A 12,702-nucleotide genomic window follows, 5' to 3' on the forward strand; every position below is an offset into this window, starting at 1 on the left:
AGAAGTCGAGCATCATCAGAAGAACGAAGGGTGCGAGAGGGAGTGTAGAGGGAGACCAGTTCAGAAAGATAGGCAGGTGCCGATTCAGAGATGATATTGTAGCAGAAGCAGGCAGCTTTATACCTAATACGTTCAGATACAGGAAGCCAGTGAAGTTCTTTCATGAGAGGAGTGCAGGGTTGTCGATGCTGTGCTCTGAAAATGAGACGTGCAGCAGAGTGTTGTACTTTTTGCAAGGGTTGGAGAGTGGAGTCAGGGCAGCCTATGAGAAGGGAGTTGCAGTAATCTAATCTGGACAGAATGCAGGATGTAACGAGAGTTTTAGTGGCATCAACAGTGAGAAATTTTCTTATGGAACCTATTCTTCTGATCTCAAAGTAACATGTCTGACAGACTTTTTTGATGTGTTGTTTCATTGAGAGGTGGGAGTCCATGATGAACCCAAGATTCCTAGCACTATCAGAGAGAGAAATGTCACTAGAACCTACTGTAATGGAGGCTGGAAGGGAAGTGGTCGAAGAGGAAGCTCCAGAGAAAAGAAGAGTTTCAATTTTTGGGGTATTAATCAGTGACAAAATCTGCTGCCTGAAACTGGTAATGATCATCCTCAGAATGCACCAGATTGCACCATTTTGCATCCTTTTTTCAAACTTCGCGCCGGGGCGTCGGCTCGGCGCTTCGCGCCTTCACACCCATATCAGTCGTCACAATATACTTTTGGAACCCCCCCCCCCCCATAAAATGAACTGATCCGCCCCTGATAACTGTGTTTTAATTTTAAATGTGTCAAGCGCAAAGAGCATAATTGTAAAGCGGTTATGATGTTGCGCTATATAAATGCTCATTTATTATTATTATTATTTAAGTTATTATTCTTAATGATAAAACCGGTACTGATCCGAATCAGTCCGATATAAATAGATCATGTCGAGCCAGTGATTACAATAGATTTGCGGCCGGTAAGGCGCGGGACCGTCGGTGTCCGGCCGCCGGATGCGGGGGGCGGGGGACTGAGGGGGTCGAGTTCGGCTTGGGTGGGGAAGGGGATGGGGGCGAGGGGATGCTAAAAGGAAAATCATAGGTAAAATAAAGACATCATTTTTGTTTAAATCTTCGGAATTCATAACATTGATGCATATGCATGGAATGGCCACAGTTAGGCTACTATATTATTTGTACAACATAATCTTGATATTTAATATTCTGTGGCTTTTGCATGTAATCGTAGAGAGAGAGAGAGAGAGAGAGAGAGAGAGAGAGAGAGAGAGAGAGAGAGAGAGAGAGAGAGAGAGAGAGAGAGAGAGAGAGAGAGAGAGAGAGAGAGAGAGAGAGAGAGAGAGAGAGAGAGAGAGAGAGAGAGAGAGAGAGAGTCCGTCTGTAGATGTTAGTTTCTTTGTTAGTCCTGTGTTGACAACGGGGCTCTTCGACAAGCGCTTAGAACTGTACCCACGGAATACGCGCTATATAAGCTTCATATTGATTGATTGATTGATTGATTGAGAGAGAGAGAGAGAGAGAGAGAGAGAGAGAGAGAGAGAGAGAGAGAGAGAGAGAGAGATTATTTACTGGAGGGTAGGCTTATGATAGAAGCAATACGTGACATGCTTTCAGTCACAACTCAGCGGCCCTCGCCCAGGACTAGGGAACAAGAACAATACAAACACCCACAAAATCTAACGGTAACAAGCAACTCATTATATCATAATGAAATATAATAATAATAATAATAATAATAATAATAATAATAATAATAATAATAATAATAATAACTTGATAAAGATATTACAAAATAAATAAATAAAGTGTCATATGTGCCTGTGGCGCAATAATTTACAGTCACACATTGTGACTATTTTATTACAATATTACATAAGTCAATAGTAGCAACCCCTCGCCCCCCCCCCCCCCCCCCCGCCCCCTCCCAGAGAGAGAGAGAGAGAGGCCGGCAGAGCGGCCGCTTTTACTACAGAGCGCGGCTGCATTATCCTTCTGCATGTCGTACACGCATGATCGTGAATACACGTGCTGTAAGCGCGCATGTCGTCGAGTAGATTTCATTTGTCGTTTTTTCTGCGGCTGGTGATTGGATACATCGGTTGTAGGGGAATCTGTGATAAGCACTGCAATGCATTTTGCAAGTATCAGGTTCAAACCTTTTTGCAACATACAAAAATGTGGTTAGCGAAATCACAAATCTTCAGGCATGTGGCAGGAAGACTGCAGCTATAAATAAATAATGACGTAGTTGGTTTTTCCATAAGGGGAAGCCATCGTGCAGAAGCAGCGCCCTCTATACGAAGGCAACTATAGCCAATCACAGAGTGTTTTGTGTGGGGTTATTCCCCGAAGTCTAATAATAGAATCAAAACTTCAAGGAAACTTCTGCCAAATGGTGTTGCAGGGTGGACATTATCGTGTTGTAATTTTCTCGTACATTTGTGTTTTCGTCATCTACATTGCTTCCCTTCGATCAACACCGCTTCGAAGATGGCTACAATGAGTGGAGGTAAGCTCAGTTCTGCTGCAGGTCATATCACTCGCTGAAATTGTCGCTGATTTGTTGCATGTCTGCCATTTTTGTGTGCGAGGACGACGCCATTATTTTGCTCAACGATAACCCTGCAACATGTACTACAGTAAAGATTAATTCGGTGTTATCACCAGCGATGTTACGCACTCGTGTTTTCTCACTCATTTTGTTTTATGGTGAAGGCATTTCTATGTCTATGTAAGCTCCTGGATTAAGGTGTATTCTCAACAGAACGTCTTCTGTGACCAGTTCTTCGGCTACACATTCCTGTGTCAGTGTGTGTTGCGCAGTGGATACGCATTCATGACCTAACTGTTCACTGTGAGAGGACAATTCTTATAAAGCCGTAGGAAATTAATCGGACAGTAGAGAGCAAAGCTTCCGTTATTTGAAGACCGAATTGCCGGTGCATTTGGCAGGCAAGTTTAGGCGGTGTTAGTGTTACTCAAGGGTTGAGTGTGATGACATTGTATCTATGCATAGGTAAAATTGATCTTCCTGGAACAGTTCTCTTGTGACTTTCAACCTGCCTGCTCATCTAAATGGGACACGCTTCTATTTCTAGTGGTGTGAACTGTGCATAGGTCCTGATACTGTTTTAGCAGTTGCAGTGCAGAAAAACTGAAGTTACAGTGTCAAGTTCAAGGAATAATTAGGTCATGGCCTCAGTGTGACTGTGAAGTAAACTTTCAGGTTTTCAAGAGAAAAGGACGGCAGCAAGTATATGTAGTAAATTTGTACGGTGTGTGTATGCTAGTGTCACTATGTATCAAGATAAACTTGACATTCATGTAAGGAAAGAACACAGGCTATCAGTATCTGAGGCAAGGTACATGTACTGCAGAGCCTCAAGACAAACTTATTCAACAGCTAGAACTGCAGTATGACAGTCTGAGATGTTGTGAATCTATGGTGTAGTTCGTAAGTTGGTGAGACATAGAGAAAAGAGCTAACAAAATGGTCAGTATTTTGTTAAGTGCTGACTAGTCAACTATACATTGAACTGTTCAGTGTGGATGACCTGAGGAGGTCAGGAGTGAGAACTGGGCACATACTGTGTGGATCTTCAGGTTTCTGTGCAAAATCGGTCATTGGTTTATTTGGCCCAGTTTATTTCAGTGTCCTGAAGCATTGTTTATTCATGTCACCGTGTGTGTTTCATATCAGTATACTCATGTTTGGCTGCTGGCACCAAACGGCAAAGAGTTTTTTTCTTTAGTTTGGTTGTCTTTAAGTGTTGTGATTTTGTGTGTGCAGTGAATAACTGAATGAGATCGTACTTTAAATTTTAATGAGGTTAAGCTACAAAGTTAAGTTTGTATTGAATGAACCATCTTGATTATTTTGAAGCTCAAATAAATAAAGTGTAAAATATTAGGTGGTGCATGTTTCTGCCCTTCTTGTATCTAGGAGAAAGCTACCACAGTATAGGAATTACCCATTTTTTCAGAGCCGGCCCAGAAATGGACTGTGTTGTGAAGGTCTTGTATGACAGTTGTCAATGGTCTGTGTAGATTTCTTTTCACGTGTATTGATTCAGGGTCATACGTCTTAATAGTGGTGAAAATGAGTGTTTTGTTGTATGTTTTTTTCCAATTGGTATGGTCTGCGTGTTTCTTCTTGGTTCTTTGCCTTTTGTCTGTGATAGTTTTGTTGTGACTGACTAAATTAGTGTTTAGTCACAATGTTTTTGTCCAGATTTGAGAAGAATGTCTCCCTTGCTAAACTGTTTCTTATTTAGTTCCACTGTCTGTGTTTTGAACAAAGCCATTCAACTGTTACTTACCTTTCGTCTTTACCTGTGCTCAGAGTCAGTGTTATTTCCTCCAGTGTGCAGCTGAAAAAAAGATAACCTGCCATACTTGCCTTTCAACTGGCAGAATTTTGAGGCTTCTGATATGGTAGACACTGAAAAGTCACATGTGGAGACAGATTATGATTTTGTCATTAGCTGGGAATTGTAGGGATTTGCCTGTTTGTGGTCACAGGGGATGGACTGGGTGGCCGAGTGGTAACGCACTTGCGCTCGGAAGCGAGAGGTTGCGAGTTCGACCCTGGGTCAGGGCGTTAGCAATTTTCACCCCCCTTTCCTAACCTAGGTGGTGGGTTCAAGTGCTAGTCTTTCGGATGAGACGAAAAACCGAGGTCCCTTCGTGTACACTACATTGGGGTGTGCACGTTAAAGATCCCACGATTGACAAAAGGGTCTTTCCTGGCAAAATTGTATAGGCATAGATAAAAATGTCCATTGCTGGGCAACGCAGGTGGAATAAACGTCACTGCTGCAGAGACTCATTAGAGTGCCTCACTAGTGGCAGCTGTTGTCAATATACAATATATATATACAATAGCAATATACATGTATAAGGATTGCTTATTAGGGGTTTTGTATGCATCAGTGCTGGGTGTTTTGTAAACTGGTGTTACCTAAAAAGGCAATTGCAGTCAAAACATGTACAACTGTCTCAGTGACTTGTTGAGGATTTTCCCCTTATTTTCAATACATATATATCTGATACTTGATAGTTGAAATACTGTAAATTTTACATTAATATGAATACATACATGTACTAATGAGTGTGGACTGAGTTTGTATTTGATTCATTAAGGCAGCTTTCTTTCCCTACATAGGCTTTGGTCTTATAATTATATGGTAGGTACATAAAATTCATATCTATCCACCTGTTTTGGGTGAGCTAATCTCTGTTACAACATGTATTTTTAGAACAGAAGGTATACATTATTTTGAACAAGAGAAACTGAAACTCACAGTGCTCTTGCATTCATGTATGGTGTATCCGGATAAATCGATTAGTAGAATCGTTCAAAAGCATGGCAGTGACCTAATAGTAATACTAATAGAAATACTTTATTGTATGGCGTAAGGACAAGTCCTGTTATGCGCGCTGAGCAGGAAATCCCATGCGTGACCTACATTGACCAAGTTACCCCTCTGAATAGGGCATTTACCAGTGGTAACTTTTTTTTAGTGCTATATTTAGCACCTGGGAGCGTGTGAGATTTAGAAGGCATAAAAGGAAGGGTTGGCCTGCGCTCAACAGTTGTTGTCCTTGGGTGCTCCGTTACTCCCGACTGTCTCTGCTCATACTTGACTTTAGCAAACTGAAATATTTACTGCTTGTAAGTGTCTTTGTTATTGTTATCTTTAACTTACAGACTCTCAAGATGGATTGGAGACATTTTTGTTGCAGATGAAGATTAATGAATGGAAACTTTTTGGAGTTGGATAATTAAAAAAATGTGGGTTAAATTTTTTATTATGGTGAAGGTTGTACATTATGTTATGGGGGAAAAAGTAAACAACAAAACAAGCTATGTGTTTGTTTGTTTTTTAAAGGTGGCGTTCATTTCTTACCTGTTATGTTACTATTGTAAAAGATTTTTTTATATTTTCAATCTTTCAAAGGGTGTAGTTATCTACTTTTAGATTTTTTTTATCAGCCACCTGGTGCGTTTCTGTGATTTTTGATGGAGAGTTTCTTTGTCTTTTTCAGACTTTGAAGGGTTATCCCAGCTAACCACAACAGAGCTTGAGCAGATGATATCAAGCCAAGCCTTCATGGCTGAAAACCCTTATAATTACAATGCTGACGGTGAGTGTATGCTTGTGTGTGTGTGTGCGTGCGCTTCTGTGCTTTTGTTTGTAGCAAATTGCTGTCAATGTTTTCATGAATTTATTATTTTATTTTTTATTATCCCAGGACATGTTATTTAATGTTCAAAACAGTAACATTAACTGCTGGTTTAAATGACAGTTGCCCATCAACAAGGGATCATCTTAACAGAGTCAAAACAGTACTTTAACTTTCATGGTTGTCACTAGTGTAATTAGTCATTTTAATGCACTGATTTGCTTCCACAAATAAAACAATTGGACACACATGAGTCCTTGTGTTTGTGAACTACAAATGTGAAGAAAATGACAAGCTTTGAAGCATTGCATGTTGCATGATCTAATTGCTCAATTCTCAGGAAATCAGAACAGGTGGTCTGATTAAATTTAAAAATAACTTTTACGTAAACTTCCAAGGTACTAGTCCAAGGTGGCTTGGCATTTGATCTTGTCAAGGATTTTTGTAGTGTTTTTGGTTTTTTAAACTTTTCTTCTAGTAGAGACTTTCTTTCTCAGTTTCTGTACAACTAAAAGTGTGCAGAAATGACTGTATCTCTACTGTACCTTTTCTCCCAGAAGGAAATCAGTGCATTGAAAAATCCACCGGAACCTGATGGGTATCTTTCAGAGTCTGTCAATGTATCATAGGGAGAGGACCCATAATATGTATGTGATCAGATGTCAGCAGTTTATCAGGTCTTTCTAAGGGGATTTTAAGTGCAATCATGTAAATGAAAACAAAGTAACGCACATGGACCCGTACACGCACACCAACTCTCATTCCTCATTTCTTCATTTTTATTTTTTATTAACAAACTGTTCGACTAGGCATCGGATATATGCTGAAGGTAGCTTACCAGAGAACACTATCCAGCATGTCTGAATCTAGTGAAAGCATCTCTCATCCATCATTTTTTATCCAGGAGCGCCAAACTACGGCATCCAGGAAAGCTCATCAATCCCAGCTCCAATGATGTACAACACCCAGGCTCTGCAGCAGACAATTGACACCTCAGGCATGTCTCCTCACCGCCCGCAGATGGCCGCCGCCGCACCAGCAAACACTGGCGCTGCAAGACCTCGAAGACCCACAGACAAAGCCACAGAACCGTGGGTGGAGTTAGTGGAACAGCCGAGGCAGAGGGGTCTGCGGTTCAGGTACCAGTGTGAAGGTCGCTCCGCCGGCAGCATCCCTGGAGAAAACAGCTCTAACGAGAAGAAGACTTTCCCAACGATTAAGGTGAGAATTGAGTGTGTGTCACAGATTGCTGTGATTTTGCTACAATGGAATCCCCCTTTTTGCGACCTTCAACAATCTGAAAAATCAGGTCTTAAAATAAATGTAAATTTACAGAGGTTGTGAACAGAGCGCCTGAAAAAGAGGAAGTCTTAAATTTGGGGGGCCTTAAGAGGGGGTTCTACTGTATTTGCATTTGTCTGGACTGTTGAATGATTGTTGCTTAGGAAGGCAATGGTCTGAATTCTTGTTTCAAATGCTGGTAAAGTAACTCACTTCTGCCCTCAGGGTGTGTGTGATTTATTCATTTATCAACTTTTAAAAAAAACAAATTTAAGGGTTCGTCATTTTGTGTTGTTTTCTTTGTTTATGGTGTTTATTGTAGTGTTTGTGGTGTCCATCATGGAAGTGTGGCTTTTGTGTTGTGTTAAACTAAAGGAATGGCTGTGTCGGTCACACAAAGTAGTAATTATTTCTTTAAAATGTGCCTTCAGATCCACAACTACAGAGGCCAAGCTATCATTGTGGTGTCATGCGTGACGAAAGACCCGGAGCCCAAGTGCAGGCCCCACCCTCACTCCTTGGTAGGCAGGGACTGCAAGAAAGGCGTGTGTACCGTCAGGGTCAAGGATGCTTCCACTGTCAGGTAAGCCGCATGTGTCTTTCTTTTTACTCTCTTTCTTACACTCTTGTTGCTGGTGTGATGAAAAAGAACGTGCAGTCGAAGTGACAGCAAAATATTTGGTTAGCTGCAAAGTTTTTTTTTCAGGCTTCAAAGTTCTCCTTTGGATGTTCACATTTTTTCTGGATTGATACTGATGTGCAAAGTATTTGGTGACATTTATTTTAATAGTTGTAATTGGGTTCTGTTCGGAATATGCACAGAATTAATGATTTACATATTTAAAATTTATGAAACTCCGGCAGAATCAGCTACTTTTTTTGCATTTTGTTTACAATTTGTTTCATGAAATCTTTGTGGACTCATGTGAAATTCAAAAATGGAACGGAAATGTGTAAATTATGTTTTCCTGTTTGTGCAGGTGTTTTTTTTTGTTTTGTCTTCATTTTTGATTGTTTTATTTTTTGATTGACCTAAGACATTCATGACTCTTCTTTATCTTTTCAGCTTTCCACAGCTTGGAATCCAGTGTGCGAAGAAGAAAGATGTTGATGACGCCCTGAAGCTTAGGAGAGAAATCAATGTCGACCCTTACCAAAGTGAGGAAAATTGCTTTTGAAAAAACTAACCGGAACACTGATATGTATACAAACTGCTTTTAATGTTATGCACCTCTGCTTTTTAAAGCTTGTGAGAGTTTGCGACCCCGCAGCCATAGCTGAGTTGCAAACGGCTTTTGCTTAGTCTGGTATTTCATCAATTTATATTTCTTATTCCTTGCTTCTTCATACTGAATATATTTTGTTTGATATAGTCCAGAAGAGAAACAATATATTTCAGAGTATTAAGAGAAAAGAACAAGTTGCTGCGTATATTTCTCTTTAACATGTACTTTTTACTTTTGTGTGTGTCACTGTCAAAAGTTTTGTGCAAATTATCAGTTACAACAGGGGATAGATAACATAGTCTGTTTTAGAGCCTGTACAAGTAGTTATTCAGACTATTTTATTCAAGTATGAAGCAGATTGCTGAAGATCCCTGATGTGCTAACCAGTGTTATTGTCTGTTGCAGCTGGCTTTGACCATGCGTCATCCAACATCGACCTGAACGTGGTGCGTCTCTGTTTCCAAGTCTTCCTTCCCGACGCCACAGGAAAGGTCACAAGGGTCGTGCCACCCGTGGCCTCACTGCCCATCCATGACAAAAGTGAGTCACTTTGAATTTTTTCCTGTACAGCAGTCCCTCTCATGAACGGACACCCTTGGGCCATAGCAAAACTGTCCGTACATTGCAGGTGTCCGGTCACGGGAGGGGTGACCACACCACCCCCTCCCCCATACACTCACACAGAGACACACAAACAACAGGATTGAGTCTATGCTAATCACTTCTTGTGGCTACTAAACAATAAACTCCTAATACTTCTTTAAACTCCACTCCTGACCAAAACTACCCCCCCTACTGATGGGTACAGGTGCACTCAAGTTACCAGTGACTGTCGTCACGCCATTGCGGCTGTGATCTTTTGTACCAAGAGCCGGACTGCTCTGTTATCGATTTTGTTGTGGTGAAAATTTGACGATGGTCTGTCCGTACATTGGAGGTATGACCTGCTGTTGGGACCGAAAATGAGTGTCCGCGTCCACGTTTTGCAGGTGTCCGTTTAAGGGGGGGCAAATATAGAAGGAAAACACTCCGTGCCGAGCAAATGTGTCCGTACATGTCAGGTGTCCGCTCACGCCGGGGGCCGTACATTGCAGGGACTGCTGTACATCTATCACTGTCATTGACTGGATTTTTTTGTGTAGTCTTGGCTGGTACAGTCGAACTTGTCTATAGGAACCTCCTAAGGGACGGGTCATTTTATATGGAAAGAGGAATTGGACAGAAAAATATTTTGGGGGGAGCCTTCAAGGTGGCAGGTGGTCTATACCGAGAAGGGGTCGGAAGGGCAGGTTCGACTGTATATTCTGTTCTCTGAAAAAAACCTAATTTGAGTTTGTTTGATTGCATTATTATTCGGCTGTGCAGACATTCTGATCATGAACCAGTTACCAGCCCAGTGCTTGTTAAATCGATTTCTTAGGAATTGATCGAAAGGATAGCCACAATGTTGCAAAGATACTTTAAGCATAGATGTGCAGCATGTGTGATTGATTGTTCATTGATTGCTTTTTTGCTTGTCAACAGAGGCTTTAAACGACCTGATCATTTGCCGGGTGGACAGGAGCTCGGGCAAGGCCAGGGGAGGGGATGAGGTGTTCTTGCTGTGTGAGAAGGTTGGCAAAGGTAAGTCACTATGTGGTTGATTTACTCTGTTGTGTGTCGTGTAACCTGTGCAGGAGTAGTAACTTTTGCTTCAGGGTGGTTTCTGAGTACCTGGCGAATAAACTCTCAAGCCTTTCTGCTGACAGAGTGCCAAGTGAGATCTGCAAGACTTGATTTATATTCTTTGTTTTAGATATGGCTTGTCTGCTCTTTCCCAATGATATCATTGCACTTCTGAATATGTCCCTTTGCAAATTATGAAGTGAATATGTTGAGGTATTCAATACCCTGTTATGCAAAGTGGTATAGGACATTACCTGTTTCTGTATAATGAAAGAACACGCAGAAAGAGAGACAGGCACACACACTGTCCCAAAGAGCAGTCCACCAAGGGCTTATCCAAAATATAGTTTGACATAATGGTTTTATTTGAAAGTGTGAATAAGCAGGTTGTTTTTATATGATGTACATTTTGTATGTGTATGTGTTCGATTGTTTTTCAGATGACATCAAGGTGAAGTTCTATGAAGAGGAGAATGGTGAAATAGTGTGGGAAGGATTCGGTGACTTTGGCCAAGGAGACGTTCACAGACAGGTATAAAATCCTTTTGACTGGATAGTGCAAAGGAAAAATGGTTTATAAGCTTGCAGCAAAATGTCTTAGCAGTTTTTGTTTAGGGACGAAAACAGTGTTTTTTTGGTCAAAAAAGGAATTGTTCATCTTTTAATCATTCCTTGAAATGTAAGGTTTCTTGTAACTCACACACTACCAACTCTTTCACAATCACACTGAACTCTTATAGAAAGAGTTCGCCTTAAGATTAAAGTTAAGTATGTCTGCTGTATTTCACATTGTCTGCTATATCTAATACGGTATGTATATAATATGAAGTGATTTTGGTCGTCTTAGGCCCATTTGTCTTATTTTTTGCTTTCTATGGAGCCATGTAGTCAGTATGACCAAATAAACATCCAAAAAGTTAACACCTAATTTGTTTCGTTTGCAGTATGCCATTGTGTTCAAAACGCCCAAGTACAGAGAAGAGTTCATTTCTCGCCCAGCTAACGTGAACATGGCGTTATTCCGACCCTCGGACGCCGAATTGAGCGAACCCATTGTGTTCACCTACATGCCTGAAGACCCAGGTTTGTTTTATTTTGTTGGGATTGATTTTCACGTGGACCTCACACGGTGCTGGGAGGGTGGTGGAGTGTGTTTGTGAGTGAGAGTGAGAGATTTTTTTGGTTTTGAGGTCAGTTCTGCAAATCAACATGACTGATAGAGAAAGCTCATAACAGCAGCATTTTGGACTTCAGTTGTCATTGAGACGGATCAACTGATCTTATGTCAAATGCCTGTGTCCTGTCGGCTCTTTTGTATGTTTATATTGTGTTTTTTATGTCCAACAGATCCAGACCGGATTGAAGAGAAACGTAAACGGAAAGGAGACTGGCTGAACAGAGTAATGCCCAGTTCTGGTGAGTACATTCATTAGCTTTGCATCTGGCAAGCACAAACAAGCAGAGAGATGCGCTGTGAAAGAATGAATGTGGGGAGAAAAAAAGCTCGGTTCTTGTGTATTCTTTGGAGAAGTTGAAAGATCTTTATTTTCCAGCCAGTAGGAGTAACTGTGTGGTGATTGTCTTTGATGTGTGACAGTGAAAGCATTTATCATTGTTAGCAGTCATACACTGTCTTGCGCTACTAAACAATTAAGTACTTTCCTTTGCTTGAGTCCAGTATTGGCGTTAACCGGCAATTACCGATATTTTAATGGTTGAAACGAGAAATGACCTACAGGTTGATTTTTAGAACTACCATGTCTTTTTCGCCGGTAAAACAAAAAAAACCCAGTACTCTGAGTTGGACTCTTACGAGTTCCAATGACCAGCCTACCGTTTTTTTCTGGACTGTTTGCATAATAAAAGTGTGCGTACAGGTTTGAAAAAATACTAGCGCCATCACTGTGAGTCCACATCATTGCATGAGCAATTTTTCTTTATCATCAGTGAAGCAGATAGGTCAAATATTGTCTTCCTCAGACCAATGCTGTCCAGGTTTCTTTGCACAGATCGTTTAAAAAAAACGTGGCAAGTAGACTATTATGTGAATAACAGTTGGTGATTTTGATGGTGAACAGGTTCCAGTGACGGCCCCAGCAGTAGTAACAGCAGCGTGAAGGAGAGTCTCAGACATAAGCTGAAAGCCAACCGCAGGATTAAACAGGAGCCTCAGATGGAGACAGACGCACAAGGAGGTGAGATTCTTGGCCGATGTTTTCCTCAGCAGAAAGTGCTGAAAGATTGTGCTTGTTTGTAGATGTAGTTTTTACTCTCCTTGTCTAAGTAAATCCACATGATTTGACAAACATATGCTTCAAAAGTCGAGAGAGAGTTATGTTAGTAATTT

The 12,702-nt window shown here is 41.0% G+C and overlaps 1 protein-coding gene across 2 annotated transcripts in view; it reads left to right on the forward strand.

Moving 5' to 3' along the window:
* Positions 1 to 12,702, forward strand: part of LOC138951935 (transcription factor p65-like) — a 28,959-nt gene that overhangs the window by 10,841 nt on the left and 5,416 nt on the right. The window contains exons 1-11 of one of the 2 annotated variants that reach the window (XM_070323498.1): positions 2,351 to 2,506; positions 6,046 to 6,144; positions 7,088 to 7,404; positions 7,896 to 8,047; positions 8,531 to 8,622; positions 9,096 to 9,230; positions 10,215 to 10,313; positions 10,796 to 10,887; positions 11,300 to 11,438; positions 11,703 to 11,771; positions 12,434 to 12,550. In XM_070323498.1, the coding sequence (XP_070179599.1) occupies positions 2,488 to 2,506; positions 6,046 to 6,144; positions 7,088 to 7,404; positions 7,896 to 8,047; positions 8,531 to 8,622; positions 9,096 to 9,230; positions 10,215 to 10,313; positions 10,796 to 10,887; positions 11,300 to 11,438; positions 11,703 to 11,771; positions 12,434 to 12,550 (1,330 nt within the window). In that variant the 5' untranslated portion in view covers positions 2,351 to 2,487. Of the gene's footprint in view, positions 1 to 2,350; positions 2,507 to 6,045; positions 6,145 to 7,087; positions 7,405 to 7,895; positions 8,048 to 8,530; positions 8,623 to 9,095; positions 9,231 to 10,214; positions 10,314 to 10,795; positions 10,888 to 11,299; positions 11,439 to 11,702; positions 11,772 to 12,433; positions 12,551 to 12,702 lie in introns of those variants that run through there. The other variant, XM_070323497.1, reaches the window with a different exon arrangement.

Source organism: Littorina saxatilis, linkage group LG17 (assembly GCF_037325665.1).
Source record: "Littorina saxatilis isolate snail1 linkage group LG17, US_GU_Lsax_2.0, whole genome shotgun sequence".
NCBI classification, from domain to species: Eukaryota; Metazoa; Mollusca; class Gastropoda; order Littorinimorpha; family Littorinidae; genus Littorina; species Littorina saxatilis.